A 19,820-nucleotide genomic window follows, 5' to 3' on the forward strand; every position below is an offset into this window, starting at 1 on the left:
GGGATTGTTAAATTTCTCAGGTAAGAAAATAATATTATTGTTTGACCAGAAGCTGTCCTAATTCTTAGGAGATGGATGCTAATGCAGTTATGAGATAAAGAATCTTACTTTCATATGGTCATCCAAAAAATAAATATTTGTATATGAGAGAATAAGGAAGCATATGTGGCAAAATGTCAACAATTAGTGAAGTATATCATTCTTTTAACTTTTCTGTAGTTAGGATAAAAGGGAAAACCATTAAAAGGCATTGCTGTATTTCAATGTATGATAAATCCACAGCCACAAAAGTGCTTTGTGGAGTTTTTGTTGATTTTCCAGTCCCCATATTTGAGGCTATTAATGAAAATTTTAAAAGGTGGCAGTTAGAATTTAAAAGAAGTATGCAAAAAAGATACTGTGGAGATAACATAAAGGATTTGAAGTCTTATTCAAGTGAAACGAAAAATTAGTTTTATTTCTTGAGTTATGAGTTATTTCTTGAATTATAAAGTGACATTACTGCAATTGGAGAATCATGACAAAATGATCAATTTCTCTATTTTTCTAGTCTTTCGTTGCTGAGGCTATGTTGCTCATGGCAACTATCCTTCATTTGGGAAAATCCTCTCTTCCTAAGAAGCCAATTACCGATGATGATGTAGACAGAATTTCCCTGTGCCTCAAGGTCTTATCTGAATGTTCACCTTTAATGAATGACATTTTTAATAAGGAATGCAGACAGTCCCTTTCTCAGATGTTATCTGCCAAACTTGAAGAAGAGAAACTATCTCAAAAGGTAAATAAACATAAGGTCATAAAAGTACTTCGTGGATTTTTGTTGTTGATTTTTCAGTCTCCATGTAATGGGGCTGTTCCTATTAAAGGCCTGTAAAAAACTGCCTTTCCATGTAAAGCCACGTGTCTTGTTTTCTCAACACAGAAAGAGTCTGAAAAGAGAAATGTGACAATACAGCCTGATGACCCCATTTCCTTCATGCAACTGACTGCTAAGAATGAAATGAACTGCAAGGAAGATCAGTTTCAACTGAGTTTGTTGGCAGCAATGGGTAACACACAGAGGAAAGAAGCTACAGATCCCCTAGCATCTAAACTTAACAAGGTAACAAAATCTCAAATATACTGTAAATTATTTAAATTAACTACTTAAGTAAGTAGTAATCAAATATCTGGGTGCAGGGGCACACATCTGTAATTCCGGTGACTTGAGAGACTGAGGCAAGAGGATCACAAGTTCCAAGCCAGCCTTAGCAACTTATCATGGCTCTAAGCAACTTAATGAATCCTTGTCTCAAAATTAAAAAAACAAAAAGATTTGGGGGTGTAGCTCGGTGGTAAGCATCCCTGGGTTAAATCTCCAATACCAAAAAAAGAAAGAAAAAAAGTAAAAATCAGTGCATGCATGATCCCAATGACGTAGGAAGGGGAAACAGGAGGATCTAAGTTTGAGGCAAGCTATTTTGTTTCGTTTTGTTTTTGTAGTGCTGGGAGTTGAACCAAAGGCCTCACATTGCTAGGCAAGCACTCTACCACTGTGCCAGCCCTGTCCTGCCATTTTTTATATGTTTATTGGCTATTTGTATAACTTCTTTAATTGATCTGTTTTCTCTTTTGTTGTCTATGCTTTTGATGACATTATTACATTTTTTTAAGTGCTATACCTTGGGAGTTGTTTTAAATTTTGGAGGGGCATTTTCAGTTTTATCTTGGTGACCTTACAAGCATCTCTTGCTGTTATGATCCATTTACTTCTTGAGCTTGAGTAGAAGAGACCACCACATTGTCTTGATTTTATTTGGCTCCTGAGTTTCAGAGACCAAATTTTGAGCTTAGATATTTACTAAGAGGTCTAACTGAAAATGTATCAAAATGTATTCATTTGTTGAGTTGAGACAGTGTTTAATGTATTTGCTAAACATATTTAATGTCTTTCTGCTACTGAACTACTAACTACTAATCAAAATATCTTATATGGAGTTAATTAATAAAATACCTTAAATGGCATTAACTTAAAAAATAGATGGACTGGAGTTGTAGATCAGTGGTAGAGCTCATGCTTAGCATGTACAAGGCTTTGGGTTCAATCTCCAGCACTAAAACAAAAGAAAAACCAATAGATGCCTGGATATCATCTTTTAAATTAGAGTTTTAAATTCTGTATTATTTAACTTTTTAAGCTTTAGGACCTGTTATTTCTAATTTTCCTGTTTCAATTTCCATTTCTGTATTATGTAACCATTTTATTATACCTATCTCAAAATATCTTTTCTAATCTGAGCACATCAATTACCAAACTTAATCATTTGACTAAGATATGTTTGGTTAAATTGCGTCATTCCCTTGATTATGTCTATTATGTTTATTTTTGTTTTGACAGGTCACTCAGTTGACAGGTTTCTCTGATCCTGTATATGCAGAAGCTTATGTTCATGTCAATCAGTATGATATTGTCCTGGATGTACTTGTTGTGAACCAAACCAGTGATACTTTGCAGAACTGCACATTAGAGTTAGCTACTCTAGGTAAGGAAATTTATCATAAGTGCACAGGTTTCAGTATAAGAATTCTTTTTTTTTTTTTTAATTGGTTCTTCTTAGTTGTACATGACAGTAGAATCCATTTTGATAAAATTATACAAGCATGGAATATAACTTATTCTAAATTGGACACCCCCCCCTTTTTTGGATCAAGTAATGTCTTTAATGAAGAGAAACTGCAGCTCCAAAATGTAAAGTGATTTTTTTTACTCAAAAAGAGAGAGCTAATACTCTTCTATTTAGTATAAGGGAATAAAACGACTCCAGACTCAAAGACTGCACCATCCCTATTATTATTAACATTATTTTGCTAGGAGTTACACACAACTTTAAATACACAGCTTCAACAGAAATAGACCACCTTCAGTACAAACTGAATTGCCCAAGCTTGGTTTTCTTCCTAGCTTTCTAAGTTGCATGCATTTTTGACATTTTTTTTTTTTAAACGGTGAAAACAAAAATGGTCAGAAAACAAAAATCAAATATGCACAAAAAGCATTATTTAACTAAACATCAGCCTATTCACGTGAGTTCTTTTTCTTCCTCAGAATGTAATGATGTTCCTGAAGATACAAATCCTGTCTTAATCATTTTTGTTTCTTTTGTAAAATCAAGTCCTGTCCTAGGCCTTAGGCATACGTTAAGATTATATGTGTGTGTGTGTGTGGTATATGTATATACATGCATGTATGTGTGTATAGAGAGAAAAAAAAATTTTTAAAGTAAATACTTTACTAGTCCAGTGCCTGGACTTCTTGGACCAAAAGGCACCATCTGTAAGGCTTCTGTGAAATGAAATATGTAAAAACGATGTAGTTTCAGATGTAAATGTTAAAATTCGGTCACCAGGCACATTAACCCTTAGAAGTTGCCTCCTTGGCCTGTGCTATCCAAATCAATGCCCACTAGGGTGTGAACCCTTAAGTTGACTTAAGCAGTCTTCAGAGAGGGCGATGGCAGAACTGTGATTCTTGGATGTCTATTCAACTTCTTACAGATCAAATAATGTCTTTAATGAAGAGAAAACTGGGTTGTAGCTGGGTTGCTGGGAAATGCAAAGGCATTGGGTGGTGCCCAAGTTTCCAGGCAAGGCTAGGAACACAGAACTACTTGTGAAATAAAGCCAAGCAGGCCAGGTTCTTTGAACCAATAAGGCTCACCCAGAGCCACAGCTGTCCCACCAACACAGGAAGTCTGTCTGGACCATTTTCTACCCATTCCTACCAAAGGCCCACTTCAACGCATACACAAAGCCCTTGTACTGAGCCAGGGTGGGACTCTCCCTCTCCATGTAGGGGACCACCCACGCCTCCACCAGCTTGTGAGGCGGCTGATTACAAATGCCACCTTTAGAGTGTCACTTGAAAATCTGTCCTCAAAGAAGTTCATGTAAAGATACCACTTGGATCAAAAAAATCAGGAAATCGAGCAGGTGGATAGAAGCAGCTGGACCAGCAGGTTGGTTTTCTCGAACAGCAGGCACCGCACCTGGTCCATGAGCTGCTTGTTTTCTGGTGCAGAGCATGATTCTGGATCTGTCCCTAGATTATGACTGCCAAAGCGTCCATCCCAGCAAAGCCTTGGTGGACCTTGCTCCCTGCCTTGGACCCCATTCTTATCAGTGGACATGATGGTGGGATTCACTTAGGTACATATGTGTACATATGTATACATAGGAAAAATTACATTAGATTTATTCTACTGTCTTTACTATTCCTATCCCTCTCCCTTCCCATCATTGCCCATTGTCTAATCTACTGAACTTCTGTTCTCCACCCACCCTTTATTGTGGTTTAGCTTCCACATATCAGTGAAAACATTCAACCTTTGGTTTTTGGGGATTGGCTTATTTCACTTAGCATGGTTGTCTTCAGATCCATGCATTTACTGGCAAATGTTATAAAGTCATTCTTCTTTATGACTGAAAGATATTCCATTGTGTATATATACCGGTTTCTTTCCATTCATCTGTTGATGGGGATCTAGGTTGGTTCCATAGCTTAGCTATTGTGTGCTGTTATAAACATTGATGTGGCTGTGTCACTTTAGAATGCTGAATTTAAATCCTTTGGATATATGCCAAGGAGTGAGATAACTAGTCGGTCAAATGATGGTTCTATTGCTGGTTTTTTGAGGAATTGCCATACTGCTTTACAGAGGGGTTGTACCAATTTGCAGTCTTACCAATAGTGTATGAGCATTCCCTTTTCCCCACATCCTCACCAATATTTGTTGTTACTTGTATTCTTGATAATTGCCATTCAGACTGTTGTGAGATAGAATCTTAGTGTAGTTTTAATTTGCATTTCTCTAAGTGCTAGAGATGTTGAACATCTTTTATATATTTGTTCACTATTCCTATTTCTTCTTTTGAGAAGAGTCTCTTCAGTTTCTTTGCCAATTTATTGATTGGGTTATTTGGTGTTAAGCTTTTTGAGTTCTTTGTATATTGTGGAAATTAACACCCTGTCTGAGGTGCATGTGGCAAAATTTTTCTCCCATTCTGTAGGCTCTCTCTTCACACTTTTGTTTCCTTTGCTGTGAAGACGTTTTTAGTTTGAAACCTTTCCATTTATTGATTTTTTTGGGGGGGGGGTTTGCTGGGGATTGAACCCAGGGCCTTGTGCTTACAAGGCAAGCACTCTACCGACTGAGCCATCTCCCCAGCCCCCCATTTATTGATTTTTAGATTTTATTTCTTGTGCTTTAGGAGTCTTGTTAAGGAAGTCAATTCCTAAGCCAATAGGTTGAAGTGTTCAGCCTATATTTTCTTTTAGTATGTGCAGGGTTTCTGGTCTAATTCCTAGATCTTTGATCCACTTAGAGTTGATTTTTGTGCAGGGCAAGAGATAGGGTTTGACTTTCATTCTGTTACATATGGATTTCCAGTTTTCCCAGCACCTTTTGATGAAGAGGCTATCTTTTCTCCATTATGTTTTTAGTGCCTTTGTCTAATGTAAGGTAACAGTATTTTTGTGGGTTTGTCTCCGTGTCTTCTGTTCCATTGGTCTTTTTGCCAGTATTGGTGCCAATACCATGCTATTTTATTGGTGTAGCTCTGTGGTATAATTTAAGGTCTGGTATTGTGATACCTCCTGCTTTGTTTTTCTTGCTAAGGTTTGCTTCAGCTATCCCAGGCCTCTTGTTTTTCCAAGTGAATTTTATGACAGCTTTTTCTATTTATATGAAGAATGTCATTGGAATTTTGATGGGAATTGCATTGAATCTGTATAGTTCTTTTGGTAGCACAAACATTCTGACAATATTGATTCTACCTATTCAAAAACATGGGAGGTCTTTCCATCTTCTAAGATCTTCCTCAATTTCTTTCTTAAGTGTTCTGTAGTTTTTCATTATAGTGATCCTTTATGAACATCCTTTGTGGTAGTTTGAATTTTACATTTAAAATTTAGACTTCAGTTTTCTGAACTTTTGTCATAATGACCATGCTTATGCTCTTGGCTCATTCAGATAGGTTCATTTCTGAGTTTGATCTAGCAAATGCCATTTTTTCTAGATATATTAAGAGCTGTTTAAGTAACCAGATTTGCCAAATAACTCACTTAATTTTACTTTTAATTGTCTTAGTTCAGAATTAGATATTTTGTAAATCCCATTACCCTACCACATGTAGCTAAACTAATGCATCATTATCACAATTAGCAGTGTGATGTCTTTTTTCTTCTTAATAAAGACACGAGTCAGACTTTCTCTGACCACTTATCCATCTGGTTTTGAAAATGTGAATTATATACAGGAACAAGTGTACTGTCCTCAGCAAATTCCATATGGCTTATATAACATTTAAGGGTTTTGCGGTATTAAGGGAAAACACAATTTTGCCCTGTCTATCTAAGTATAGCTTGATGCCTATATATACGGAACTCTGTCTCTAAGAATTTAACTCTTTTTTACAGATTGTTTTATCTTTCATTGTAAATGAGTACATAGTTTAAGATTTAAGCTTTTTGAGAAGTTTGTATTCATTCACTGAAATCAAATGGTATACTTTAAGTACCTCTCCACACACACACATAAATTAAACAGACTTATTCTGAGATGGCTATTACTTTTTAAAAGAAAATGTACAGATTGGTATGAATAGTAAGGATATTAAATGATTTATTTATTTTATCTTCATAATATTTGAATCATGTTCTCATGTTAGAAACCTAAGTTTTATATATTTTAATGTTTTATGACACATACATACAATTTTTTTTTTTTAAACCACATTCAAAATCTTTCTCCGTCTAGGGGATCTGAAACTTGTGGAAAAGCCATCTCCTTTGACTCTTGCTCCTCATGATTTTGCAAATATTAAAGCTAATGTCAAAGTAGCATCAACAGAAAATGGAATAATTTTTGGCAATATAGGTAAGAAACTGTTCTATGGCATGTGATGTTTGAATATTTTTATTCAAGAATTTCTGTAGGGAGTAGCTGTTGACATGACTTGAAGATAGGACTTGAATCTATCTATGTATCACTTATGGGGCACTCAATGGTATCAAGTATATATTGTTCTAGATGTGCAGGAATGAACCAGATAGAGTCAGCGTTCTCAAGAAACTACTAGGCAAATGAACAAGATAGATAGAAAAATGTTTTACTAGAATATAATATAATAAGCTTAGTTGATATACTACATGCTTTAGGATCATACAGGAAAAGAAATGCTAATAGTAGAGAAAGTTTTATAAAGAAAGAAGGTGTTTTATCAAAATATAGCATTTAAATTGAGTCTGAAACTTCATGTAAGCACTTACGGGCAAGCACACAGCTATTTCAAACTTAGAGATTAGTTTGTACAGAAGTATTCAGTCAGGAATCATTTTTTTAAACAATTTTAAAAGATCAGTGTTCTACAGATAGATAAGGAGGCAGCTGGAACAGATACAAATAACTTGGTGCACCTAGAGTTTAGTTACCATCTCCTTAATACCTTAAGTATCTGAAGCTGTAGGAGGTCAAGGAACATTAAGTCTGAAAAGTGGGCTCCTTTGGATTTGTCAGTCGGTGATCTTAATACATTTCTTATGGCGTGTTCAGTTGAAGACTGAACTGGAATTGAAGAAACAAAAGTACTGAGTGTAAACTGTTCTGAGTGTAGGCCCTTGGCTTTCATAGGAATAAGAGAGGGTAATAGCCAGAAGAGAATGCAAGGATTTTTTTTTTTTTTATATGAAAAGAGATCCTCGTATATATGTATATACTGTAGGGAAAAAAGTTGATAGAGAATGGGAAGATAAAGACCAAGACTGAAAGAGGTAACAGTCAGTGGAGTGAGGTCCTGAACCAAAGCAAGAATCACAAATGGCTGGAAGATTAATCTTGAAAAGAGGCAGGACTTCTGATATGAAAGGGAAGGAAGTGAGGGTGGATTCCAAGAGAGAGAGATCACTTTTCTCTGAAAGTAGAAAGAATAGAGGGAATGTCAAGAGAAGACACTTGAAAGAGGAAAGGTAGACTCCAATTCGATTTTGACTTTTTACTGTAGAAAAGACAGTCATTGAAGCAAATAATTTTGTTTTTCATGCTATGGTTCAGCAATTTTCATTCAAAAATATTAATTGGAACCTACTATGGGTACACTGTCCTGTTTGTGTATCCACTGTAGTGCCTATCATTACATCTACTATATAAGTACTAAATGAATTGAATTATTTATTAAGAGCAACCAAAAAGAGTATGCCTGAGTTTGGATCCTGGCTTCACCACTGATCTGTTGGATCACCTTGAGTAACTTATTTTTCTTCTGTGCTTTTGTTTCCTCATCTGTACAGTGTAAAACAGTGTTATCAGATAGGATCTATTGTGTTAAACAGATAGCATTTGTAAAGCACTTAGAATAGTATTTTAAAATTTTTTGAACTGAAATTCAACCTTGAGATTATGGTTCTTTTTGTGTATGTGTATTATAGTTTATGATGTCTCTGGAGCAGCAAGTGACAGAAATTGTGTGGTCCTCAGTGATATCCACATTGACATCATGGACTATATCCAGCCTGCAACTTGCACTGATGCTGAATTCCGCCAGATGTGGGCCGAATTTGAATGGGAAAACAAAGTTAGTCCTTGGGAGAGCTTGTTCTTCTTAATCTTTCTTTTGAGTAGTACTAAAGGATTCTCTGATGAAATTAATTCCTCTAAAAAATGTCAAACATGAAAAACACATATCTGTTCTTGTAAATTAGCCTTAATTAGAAATCATTCTGTAGTTTGGTATTTGCTATTATAAATCAATTGAGTAATAATTCTATAATTAATAATAAATCTGATTATAAGACATAAAGACAATATTCTATCCCTTCTTTGTATGAATGATAATTTGCCATTGAATTTAATGTCCAAAGGGACTTTGCAAAGTCTGTTGCCTGTAAGGAACTTTGTTTCTTTGAGCCTTGATATTTTAAAGTTTTTTTTTGGTTTGTTTTTGTTTTGGTTCAACTGTTTATTAAACCCAGGGTGCTTTACTGATGAGCTGCATCACCAGTTCTTTCTTTTTTATTTTTTATTTTGAGGCAGAGTCTTGCTAAGTTGCTGAGTCTCTCACTAAACTGCTGAGGCTGCCTCAAACTTGCAGGCCTCCTGCCTCAGCCTCCTGAGTCCCTGGGATTATAGGAGTGTGCCACCATATCCAGCTCAGCTTTAGTTTTTTGTTTGTTTGTTTGTTTTATTAGAACTAGTCTGTTGTACCTCATGTTGATTATCTGTAAAGTTATCTATATCCACAAGCACTAATACCAACCTACAAGTAGTGGATTTTGTTGATGTCATTTCTTTTTTGTTGTACCCTCTTCCCCTAAATAGTTGAAGGAGGTTCTAAAAATACTAGTGATTCACAACTTTCTTATTATAGCATTATCATCTCCTTGACTTTTTTCTCTTCTACAGGTGACAGTTAACACCAATATGATTGATTTAAATGACTACTTACAGCACATATTAAAGTCAACCAACATGAAGTGCCTTACTCCAGAGAAGGTAAGATTTGAGTGGGAAATTTTAAAAATTGAGAGAGTAGTAACAGTAGATTCCTGGTTTTCTTATATTTCCTTTAATGTGTTTTTGTTATAATTCAGCATGGAAAAAATAGTGTTGTTTTGGAGTATATGAAAAAAGTTATGTATATAATGTTTGAATCCACTTACCTGTTTCTTTTTAAATATATCATCTTACTTATTCCTGGTGTAGTTACCCAACTGAATGGTCAGAATAGTCAAATTAATTTTTTCTTCTCAGTTTTCTTCCCCTTTCAGATAGAGGCTTATTCCAAAACAGTTTATTTGTGATACTGGATTAGAAAGTGTCCATGACTTTCCAGTAGACTCTGATTGTAGGTCAGAATATATCTGCTTAAATTCAGGATTCTATTTTTTTTTCCCCCCAAGTTCAGAATTGTTATACTGTGACTTTCTTCTTTATTTGTGAGTATATGAAGAAAAGACTAAAAAGAAAGGCAAAAATAAAGCCAGCACTCTAAGGATTATTTTTCTGTATAAAATTTGTGTTAATGTTACAATATTTTATCAATAAAAGAATGTCTGCTGTTGAGCTGGAGGTGTAGCTCACTTTAAAGTGCTTACCTAGCTTGCACAAAGACCTGGGTTCTATCCCCAACACTGCAAAAAGAGAGAGACAGACAGACAGAAAGAAATAATGTCTGCTTCCAAACAGGTAGGTTTTAATTCATGTATTAGTTTATTCAACATTTTCTGAGTCCAACAATAATAGTCCATTCCTCATAGAGCTTAAGGTCCTGGGAAGGAAGCAAGTGAGTAAGGCAGAGAATATATAACTACAAACTGGAGTAAGTACTATTTCTTTAAAGTCAGATTTATTGAAAAATAATGCACACACAGTAAAATTCACACTTTTTACATGTATAGTTGTATGAATTTTGGCAGACTCATGGTCCTGTAACCAACATCACATAAGTACTATTTTAAATAATTAACTTAGGTTGTTTGGTTTTGCCAATGTGTAGTTCTCTAGTAAACTATTGAATTTATCACAAATTTCCCCCAGGCCCTTTCTGGTTACTGTGGCTTCATGGCAGCCAATCTTTATGCTCGTTCCATATTTGGAGAAGATGCACTTGCAAATGTCAGCATTGAGAAACCAATTCACCAGGGACCAGATGCTGCTGTTACTGGCCACATAAGAATTCGTGCAAAGAGTCAGGTAACAATTCCTTTTTATGAGACCATCTCTGAACTAAACAAAGGGAGGAAGAATTTATGTTTTATTATTTCTATAGGTAATATCTTCTGTTATACTCATGTTTTGTCCCCTGTATGCAAATATATAAGAACAGTATTTGATGAATAGAAATGTAACTGTTGATTCATTTAAATGGCCCACCTTTTGACTCTATCATTTGGGATATTTGCTTAAAACCAGACTGATTCCTGTGGGGTATTTGTGAAATGGATTCTATAAGAGTTGTTTGTTTTGAAAGTCAAGGTATAAATGTATTGACTTGTGTATCTAGCATAGAAATATACTCAACACAGTAAAATTTTGGTGAGTCTGTTTTTTACATACTTGGTTTTGTTTTTGATTTGGTGTCATTGAATGGAGGCTTAGTTCAGCTGGAATAACCTGTTTGTACACAGTTTCAATAATAATAAATATCTTCATTCTTCTTTTCAGGGGATGGCCTTAAGTCTTGGAGATAAAATCAACTTGTCTCAGAAGAAAACTAGTATATAAGAATAATCAAAAAGTCCTGGAAGCTTTACAGTTTAAAATTTAGTTATGGGCTTATTGGACTCCAACATCTTTTGTACTCCTTCATGCTCTATGTTATGTAGAATCTGAGTTCATGCTGAATGCATTCCAGCCAATAATTTATAGCCTTCCTTAAATCAAGATTGAGTTTAAAATTATGGTTTATCTTTTGTCTTAATAGTTCTGAATGGTGTCCTCAAACTATGTGTTTCTCACATGTACCAAGACCGTTTTCATAGTACAATAAACAGATTTATTCATAAATTTTTGTTATTTTATAAATAAATAATTACATGATTTCCTTTATGTAGCAATGAATTTCTTTTAGTTGGGTTATAGATTTTCATTATAAATTAAAATTACTCTTTAAACTTAGTATACACAGCTTTACAAACACAGTGATATAAAATGAAACAAGCCTTGACTTACTTGTTTTTTACTTATTCAGTATTCCAACGTTAAGATCTCTAAAAATGCCTTACCATGTTGTAAAGGTTTTTTCTCAAACTTAGCTCCAGAGAGAAGGTATCAAAATAATTCGAGAAAAAATATCTATCTTCAGTTTAAAGGAGTTATTATGTTCCCTGACTGAAACAGGCACACTGGTCTTAATTATCCTAAATCATAATGAAAAGTAGGTAATGCAAAATGGATTTTTTAAATTATTTACATTTAAATTTGGTATTCTGTCTTAGAAATTAAATTGGTTCTAGTCAATTACTGAAACTTTACTGGGAGGATTAACTCTAGAGGATTCAAAAAGCTGTTCTAGGGGCAGGCACTGTGGCACGTGACTATAATCCTTGCTATTCAGAAGGTTGAGGCAGAAGAATCACAAGTTGAAGGACAGCTTCAGCAACTTAGTGAGACCCTGCCTCAAAAAAAAAGAACATAAAAGGACTACTGATGAAGTCCAGTGGTAAAGTCCCCCTGGGTTCAATTTGCAGTACCAAAAAAATAAACAAAAGCTATTCTATTTCCAAATTACCCTTCACCCTTTTTGTCCTTTGCACTAGGACTAGGCACCATAATTCCCAACTATGATTCCAAATGTGTTTCTGAGCTGAGTTTTTAGTCTATTTGTGCTGTCTTTTTGGCTCCTTTCTTCACTGGGGATGATTGAGTTATTCTGATCTTTTAAGTAAATCTGAATTTAAACTATTATTGTTTGTATTCCATCTAGGACTTGAGTCTGTATTATCTGTGAGTTCATAGGCAAGGTCTGTGAAAGAGGGAAAGCAGGGGCTGAAGGTGTAGCTCAGTGGTACAGCAAGCATATGCCTAACATGCACAAGACCAGGGTTTTGATCCTCAGCCCTACAAAAGAAAAGAAAGTGGCATCTTCTAATTCAGTAAAAATGGAACAATTTGCTTGGAATATTAAGGAGATTAATACCTTGTTAAACTTTAAATCATAAACTTTAAAGCCACTTTCCTTTTTAATCATTAAGCCAGAAAATTACAGAGTACTTGCAATTCCAGAACACTGAGATCTTAAACCCAGTAACTTTTAAATGGGAAGGACACAAATATAGGAAAGGGGTCATTTTGATGCATTGAATCGAGGAATGAAGATTTGTGATGAGAGCAGAGGAACTTAACTGTTCTACTAAATATTAGTCATTAGATAAACTGAGAAAAAAAGGATTCCATAGTCAGTTAATTTGGGGAAACTGCTTACTGTCCTGTATTAGGCATTCATAGTGCACATTAGCATACCAATGAAGCTTCTCAGAAGAAGCTCCAATAAAGATGCAGATTGTTTGGTTAGCTCAGAGTATTTTAATCTTAACTTGACCTGAGATTCTTTGTTCTTAGAACACCTACTGATTTAGCATAATCACAGCCAAACAATTTAAAATCTCAAGGAGGGCAGCGGGTAGAGCACTTGGTTAGCATGCACAGGGCCCTGGGTTCCATCTCCCACACAACCAAAAAAAAAAAAAAAAAAGGAATTATGCTTCTGTATATGCTAAAATATATCTCTGTTGATAATCTTGGGAAGCTTCCTGCCTAAAATTTTCAGGCCATATTTATTGGATCAGATCATTTTGTTTGCCTCACTTTGCCATTTTCCCAAAATTCTTGAAGAAGGAGAGCAATTCAGTTGTCAGAAGTTAATTACAGTTGAAGCTGTTTACTTAATTAGGTAGCTATTTACTTTATTTTTCTAGTACTGAGAATTGAACCCAGGGATGCTCTACCACCCAGTTATATCCTCAGCCCTTTTGAGACAGACCATCACTAAGTTGCCAATACTAGCCTTAAACTTGCAATACTCCTACATCACCCTCCTGAGTAGATGAGATTACAAGTGTGCACTATCACACTTCACTTATTTTTTTATTTTTTTGCAATATTGAGGATCAAACCCACAGCCTGGCACATGCTAGGCAAGCATTCAACCACTGAGCTATGTCCCCAGCCCCTTTATTAGCTTTTCATAACTTTTGTGCATGTAATGATTACGAATGGGAACGGATAAAAGCACTTTTAGAGAAGCTGTTTACACTGTACATTTGAAGGTAGTGGATGCTCATAGAATATACCATGTATTTAGGGCCAGGATGTCTTAGAATAAATATATTATCTAACACTAAGTGAGGGCTTAATGTACTGAATGAATAAACCTGTAAATCTTGGGACAAAATTAAATGGCCCTTAATATTTCACTAATGTCATGACACTAGAGGGAGCTCTATGCAGCTATTTTCATTTTCTCCCTTCTACACATTTTCTAGTCAATTTTCTTCCCCTACACCCACTGCCATTGTCCTGGTTTACAGTATTGTCATCTTTAATGTAGTCTACCACAGGAGTCTAATCACACATTCCACATATAATTTTAAAATGAAAGCCTATGCTTTAAAATAGTAACTATACATTTCCTCGACCTGCTCAGACATCACTGCTAAACTATTTTAAGAGACATACCAAAAAAGAAGAAGTTCAGAGATTTTAATAACACTATTTATAATAACAAAAGTCAGGCTATTTGAGAGAACAAGGCAAGAGGATCTCAAATTCAAGGCCAAGCTCCACAAATTAGTGAAGTCCTGTCTCAAAAAAACAGAAAAGTGTTGGGGATGTAGCTCAGGGATACAGCACATCTGGGTTCAACCCCTGGTATTGCAAAAAAACTAAGAAAGTTCAAAAAAGTAAAAAATTTATAAAATATTAAGACTCACCCAAATGAGGGGCCAGGCACAGTGGCACATACCTGTGATCTCAAAGACTTCGTGGCTGAGTCAGGATTGCAAGTTCAAGTCCAGTCTTAGCAACTTAGACCCTGTCTCTAACCAAAAAATAAAAAGGGTTGGGGATGTAGCTCAGTGGTAGAGTGTCCCTGAACTCGATTCCCAGTAGTCACCAAAATGAGTATTAATAAATCAGTTGATGTGGTCTAATGTGTACCTAGAGTACATAGTAGATAATAAATATTCAAAACATATTTATTGAGTGACCAAATGAATGAAACATGTAGCCATAAAGATAACAAGGATGACTTAGGATCAGACTTCCTTAACAGGACTCCCATAGCACAAGAAATAAAAGCAAGAATCAATAACTGGGATAGATTCAAACTAAATAGCTTTTTCTCAGCAAAGGAAACTATCAGCAATGCGAAGAGAGAGCCTACAGAGTGGGAGAATATCTTTGCCACTCATACTTCAGATAGAGCACTAATTTCCAGAATATATAAAGAACTCAAAAAACTCTACACCAAGAATACAAATAACCCAATCAACAAACGGGCTAAGGAAATGAACAGACACTTCACAGAAAAAGATGTACAAGCAATCAACAGATATATGAAAAAATGTTCAACATCTTTAGTAATAAGAGAAATGCAAATCAAAACTACACTAAGATTCCATCTCACCCCAATTAGAATGGCGATTATCAAGAACACAAGCAACAATAGGTGTTGGCGAGGATGTGGGGAAAAAGGTACACTCATACATTGCTGGTGGGGCTGCAAATTAGTGCAGCCACTCTGGAAAGCAGTATGGAGATTCCTTAGAAAACTTGGAATGGACCTACCATTTGACCCAGCTATCCCACTCCTCGGCCTATACCCAAAGGACTTAAAATCAGCATACTACAGAGATACAGCCATATCAATGTTCATAGCAGCTCAATTCACAATAGCCAGACTATGGAACCAACCTAGATGCCCTTCAATTGATGAATGGATAAAGAAACTGTGGTATATATATACAATGGAATATTACTCAGCTATAAAGAATAATAAAATTATGGAATTTGCAGGCAAATGGATGAAATTGGGGAATATCATGTTAAGTGAGATAAGCCAATCTCAAAAATCCAAAAGAGGAATGATCTCACTGATAAGCGGATGATGACTCTTAATGGGGGGTGGAAGTGGGACAAGAATGGAGGAAGGAGGGACTGTATAGAGGGAAAAGAGAGGTGGGAGGGGGTGGGGGGGAAGGAAAAAAAATAATGGAATGGATCAAACATCATTACTCTATGTAAATTTATGAATATGCAAATGGTATGCTGTTACTCCATGTACAAACAGAAACAACATGTATCCCATTTGTTTACAATAAAAATAAATTTAAAAAAACAAGATAACGAGACTGAAGTTATATCTCAGTGGTAGAATGCTTAAATGCCACATGCACAAGACCCTGGGTTGGATCGCTTGCACCACACACAAAAAGATAAAAAGCATTATGTATAGCTCAGTGATAGAGCACATAGTAAAGGCCATAGTTTCAATCCCAGCACCCAAAATAAGCAAGGCTATAGATTTAATTAATCCATGGACATGTGCCTATGAAATAATGTTAGTAAGAAAAACAACACTGTAAGGTTGTGTCTCCTACATTAAGATGAATTAGGATATGACAGATACACCGCCAGTCTTTCCAACTGACTAGAAAATTGATATCACATCAGTTATATCACTAGGACAGCTTGAAAATAAATGCTATCTACCCCACCCCAGTTACTGGGTGTAGCTAAGATATTTCATTGCTGCAGACCCTGATTTCAGCTCTTGTGATTTTTAGATCTGTGATCTTGATCTCTTGGGCTTCAAAGTAGCTGAAACCTCAGCCTGTTCTGGGCCCACCCAGAGAGCTGGCATCCCCCTTGTGAGAAAGCACTGCATTCTCTGCAGAGGGTGGGGTCTGACTAACCACACAGGACTTCACCAGCCTGGCTGTGGGGAAAATGCCCATCTGACTCAAGGAGTCTGTGTGGGAAAATTACTGAACTTTCCTAAGCTGTGTAAACTATTTTTTAAGGACAAACAGCATAAAAAAGTGAATTTGATGAATTATAATTAAAATTTTCTATCTACAAAGTTATTTAAGGTCATAGTTCTTCTTCTTCTTCTTCTTTTTTTTTTTTTTTTTTTTTTTTTTTGAAATGAGCCCTTGCTTCACGTAAAGGTTTGACTGTTTTCTGTTAGGCTAAGAGCATGGTTTTCAAACTGTCTGCTAGTATTCCACAAGTTAGACCAATATGTTCCCACAGCTAAAATCAGAGAATGATGGTATTTTTCCCAAGTCCAGGAATACACAAGTCAGTTAAAAGAATTTTGTCAATTCTATGTTTCTTCTCTATAAATGTTTTAACATTTTAATACCTACTACCAAATTTTGTAAAAGTACTAAAGAAACATTATGAGAATATTTGGCCAGTTGAATGTTCGTGATCTAACAGCTTGTCTTTGTGGCTGTGTGTGCTCCTGGTGGTTTTTTATTACATACATGAATTTTTCTGCTAGTAAATTGTTCCTTATTCATCTTATTGAATTAAACGTGTCAATATTTTGTGGTGGTAACAAAGGACAACTTGACTTGTAGACACTCTGCCCTGTGCTAGGTTTTTGTGTGAAATAGAATTTGTAAAATCCAAATGCTTATCTAATTCATACAGATCATGTTCTTATGGGCAGTATTTAATGAAAAAGCCATGATAATAGAAGTATAGATCTAAGTTCAGGTAGTCCCTGGCTTATACCTTCAATATAGAGAACTCTACGAAGCCCTGGGAGTGTGTGCCCTGGTTTTTGGCACTTAATCTATAGATATAATTTTTCTCTCATTCCCTAAGTGAAAGCACAAGCTGAGGACTTACTAGGATCCCTAGATTTTGACTGATAATACCTGCTACATGTCTAGTGTTATGCTATGGCCTGATGTTACTCAAATTAATATAGAGTCAGGTGAATATTTTAGGACAAAAACCAGCTAATCAGAGCACTATTTAAGTCTTAGAAAAATACACTAACTGCTGTGAGAACACAGAAAACCGGTGGTTATTGAATGGAAGTCAGGCATGGATTCATAAGGAGATGACATTAAGATAAGCCTTGAACAGCCTACATTTGCCTGCTGAATGTCAGCTAAGGGATAGTGAAAAGGTGAGAGCGCCATTCCAAACACAGCACGGTTTGGATGCAGTCATTGAGGTAAGAGGACAGAGAGGTTTGCTGGGAGACAACTGCACATCAATGGTGAGACTGGAGATGGAAGTCAAGGATTATATCAGAAGGATCTCATCAGAGGCATTTGAACTTCATGTTGCAGGGAATGAAGAAAAACTACTAATGGTCTTAAGAAGATAAGTGGCAGATTTGCATTTAGAAAAAAGCACCTTTGGAGAATAGTTTGGAAATGTAGGATGCCAGTTAAAAAAGCCTGTTGTAAAAATCACATCAAAATTGATTTTGACAGAATATGATATGGAGAGTGGGACCTGGTTGAATGGGGAGTGGGGGACAGTAGGAGCCTTAAAAAACTGGTTACCAGTCTCCCTAATGGCAAATGCTGCTTGACAAATGGGTAGGGTTGCCAAATCTGCTTTGGTCATATAAATTAAACTATCTTTACCCTTCCTGTCTTAAAGGGTTATAGAGATAACAATAAAATGTAATTGGTAAAGATGTGTACAAATGAACAATGAAGTAGTTATTAATAGTATTGTCAGAGTGATCTTCATCTACTCCTGAGGTTGAATGAAATGGAATTGCCTCTTTTATGGGCTAGAAAAGTCAAATATCAGCGATTTGATATGAATTACTTAATTTTCTTGTTACTTTCAGCTTACTTAAGGCCATATCATTATTTTTTAAAGAGAAGCAATGTATTTATTTCATCAAGGGATTTCCAGGAATGCTGGGGAGGCAAGTGTGGTAGAAAGTGTGCAGACTTTGGAGTCAAATAAGCCTAGGATTAGATTTTCCTCTAATTTATCAACAATGGTCTTGGGCAAGTCTATGTCTTTCAGCCTCATGTATTTTTTAATCTGGGAAATGGAAAGAAATAATATCTACCTCATTAGACTTATTAAATGAGAAAATTCGTGGCTTGTTAGTATGTGGTATACAAAAGGCATTTAATAAAAGTCAGTCTCCACTGCTCTGTATGCCCCTCTCCCTCATTTTTCCTACTTGGCGTAGACATCAGAGTTTTCTGTTTCCTGTGTTCCAGAAAAACAGTTATACTGGGGATTTGGTGGGGATGTTCAGTTATCCTAACTTCAAGCCAAAATCTTTTCAACTGAGTGGCCAATGAAATTATCAAACATTCTATGAAATGACTTTGAGCACAATTTGTGTCAAGTTTTTCCGGAATGCCACAAGTCTCATCACATTTCACATCATTCAGGAAGTTACTCATTTAGCACAGATTTCCAATAAACCCATACATATATACTGTGTCATTTTCCCCTGGAAAAGTCATCACCTGTTGGGGGATGTGTTATGTTGGCGGCGCCGGGATGGCGCCGGGATGGCGCCTGATCACATCGGCAGCGAGGAGGTTAATTGACATAAGCACACTCAGGTGATTTTCTCGTCCATGCACACAATGTATGCGCATGTGTTCTCCAGCACTAATTGCCTGCTCGGAGCGACTCGCCTAATCTTTGCGTAAGAGGCGTGGCCCTGCTCTCCGCCTCCTGGAGGTGATATAAGCGTAGGCAGAGCGAGACAGAGACACAGCAGCCATTAGCAGGAAAACAGCAGAAGAAGACACACGCGGCAGCAGCGAGTAGGGGCAGCGGCAGCGGCGGAAAGCAGATCGAGGACCGGAGAACTGAGACGCATCACTAGGGCACCTTGGGTGGACGTACCCTTAGTTCACAGGATGCAGGACTTTAAGGTGTAGCAAGTCTCTTCCTCTAAGCTCTAAGCAAAGCTTGTCTTTCTCTCAAAGTTTCTCTCTTAAGCAAAGTCTCTTTCTCTCTGATAAGCGGGCTCTCTCTCTCTCTCTCCTCTCAAAGCAAGTAAACCTCGTTTCCTCTATCCTCTATAAACAAGCAAGAAAGCAGTGCACTAAAGAGAAAGATAGAAGTGCCTCAGTTTCCACTCCACCACCCATAAGACCCGTGCAAGTTGTTGCTGCAAGCGGTCACAAATATCCATGGATTTTGGAACCGCAAAGAGCCAGCGACAATCACCATTTTCTTTTTTTTTTAAATGTCATAACTGCTTTTTGAAGGGGGGTGGTGCGAACAGTTCAAATGGTATTTATTAAAGTCCTAATTCTGAAGCCAAACCCAAAA

The 19,820-nt window shown here is 36.2% G+C and overlaps 1 protein-coding gene across 3 annotated transcripts in view; it reads left to right on the plus strand.

Annotated features, from left to right (window-relative positions):
• COPB1 (COPI coat complex subunit beta 1) overlaps positions 1–11,579 on the plus strand; it is a 39,449-nt gene extending 27,870 nt beyond the window's left edge. The window contains exons 15-22 of one of the 3 annotated variants that reach the window (XM_079104238.1): positions 551–778; positions 923–1,102; positions 2,378–2,522; positions 6,795–6,914; positions 8,462–8,607; positions 9,435–9,524; positions 10,569–10,724; positions 11,196–11,579. In XM_079104238.1, the coding sequence (XP_078960364.1) occupies positions 551–778; positions 923–1,102; positions 2,378–2,522; positions 6,795–6,914; positions 8,462–8,607; positions 9,435–9,524; positions 10,569–10,724; positions 11,196–11,255 (1,125 nt within the window). In that variant the 3' untranslated portion in view covers positions 11,256–11,579. Of the gene's footprint in view, positions 1–550; positions 779–922; positions 1,103–2,377; positions 2,523–4,057; positions 4,105–6,794; positions 6,915–8,461; positions 8,608–9,434; positions 9,525–9,569; positions 10,540–10,568; positions 10,725–11,195 lie in introns of those variants that run through there. The other 2 variants (XM_079104239.1, XM_079104240.1) reach the window with 2 other exon arrangements.
• Positions 11,580–19,820: the final 8,241 nt, after the last annotated feature.

The sequence above is a fragment of the Sciurus vulgaris genome, assembly GCF_902686455.1.
Source record: "Sciurus vulgaris genome assembly, chromosome: 11".
Classification (NCBI taxonomy): Eukaryota; Metazoa; Chordata; class Mammalia; order Rodentia; family Sciuridae; genus Sciurus; species Sciurus vulgaris.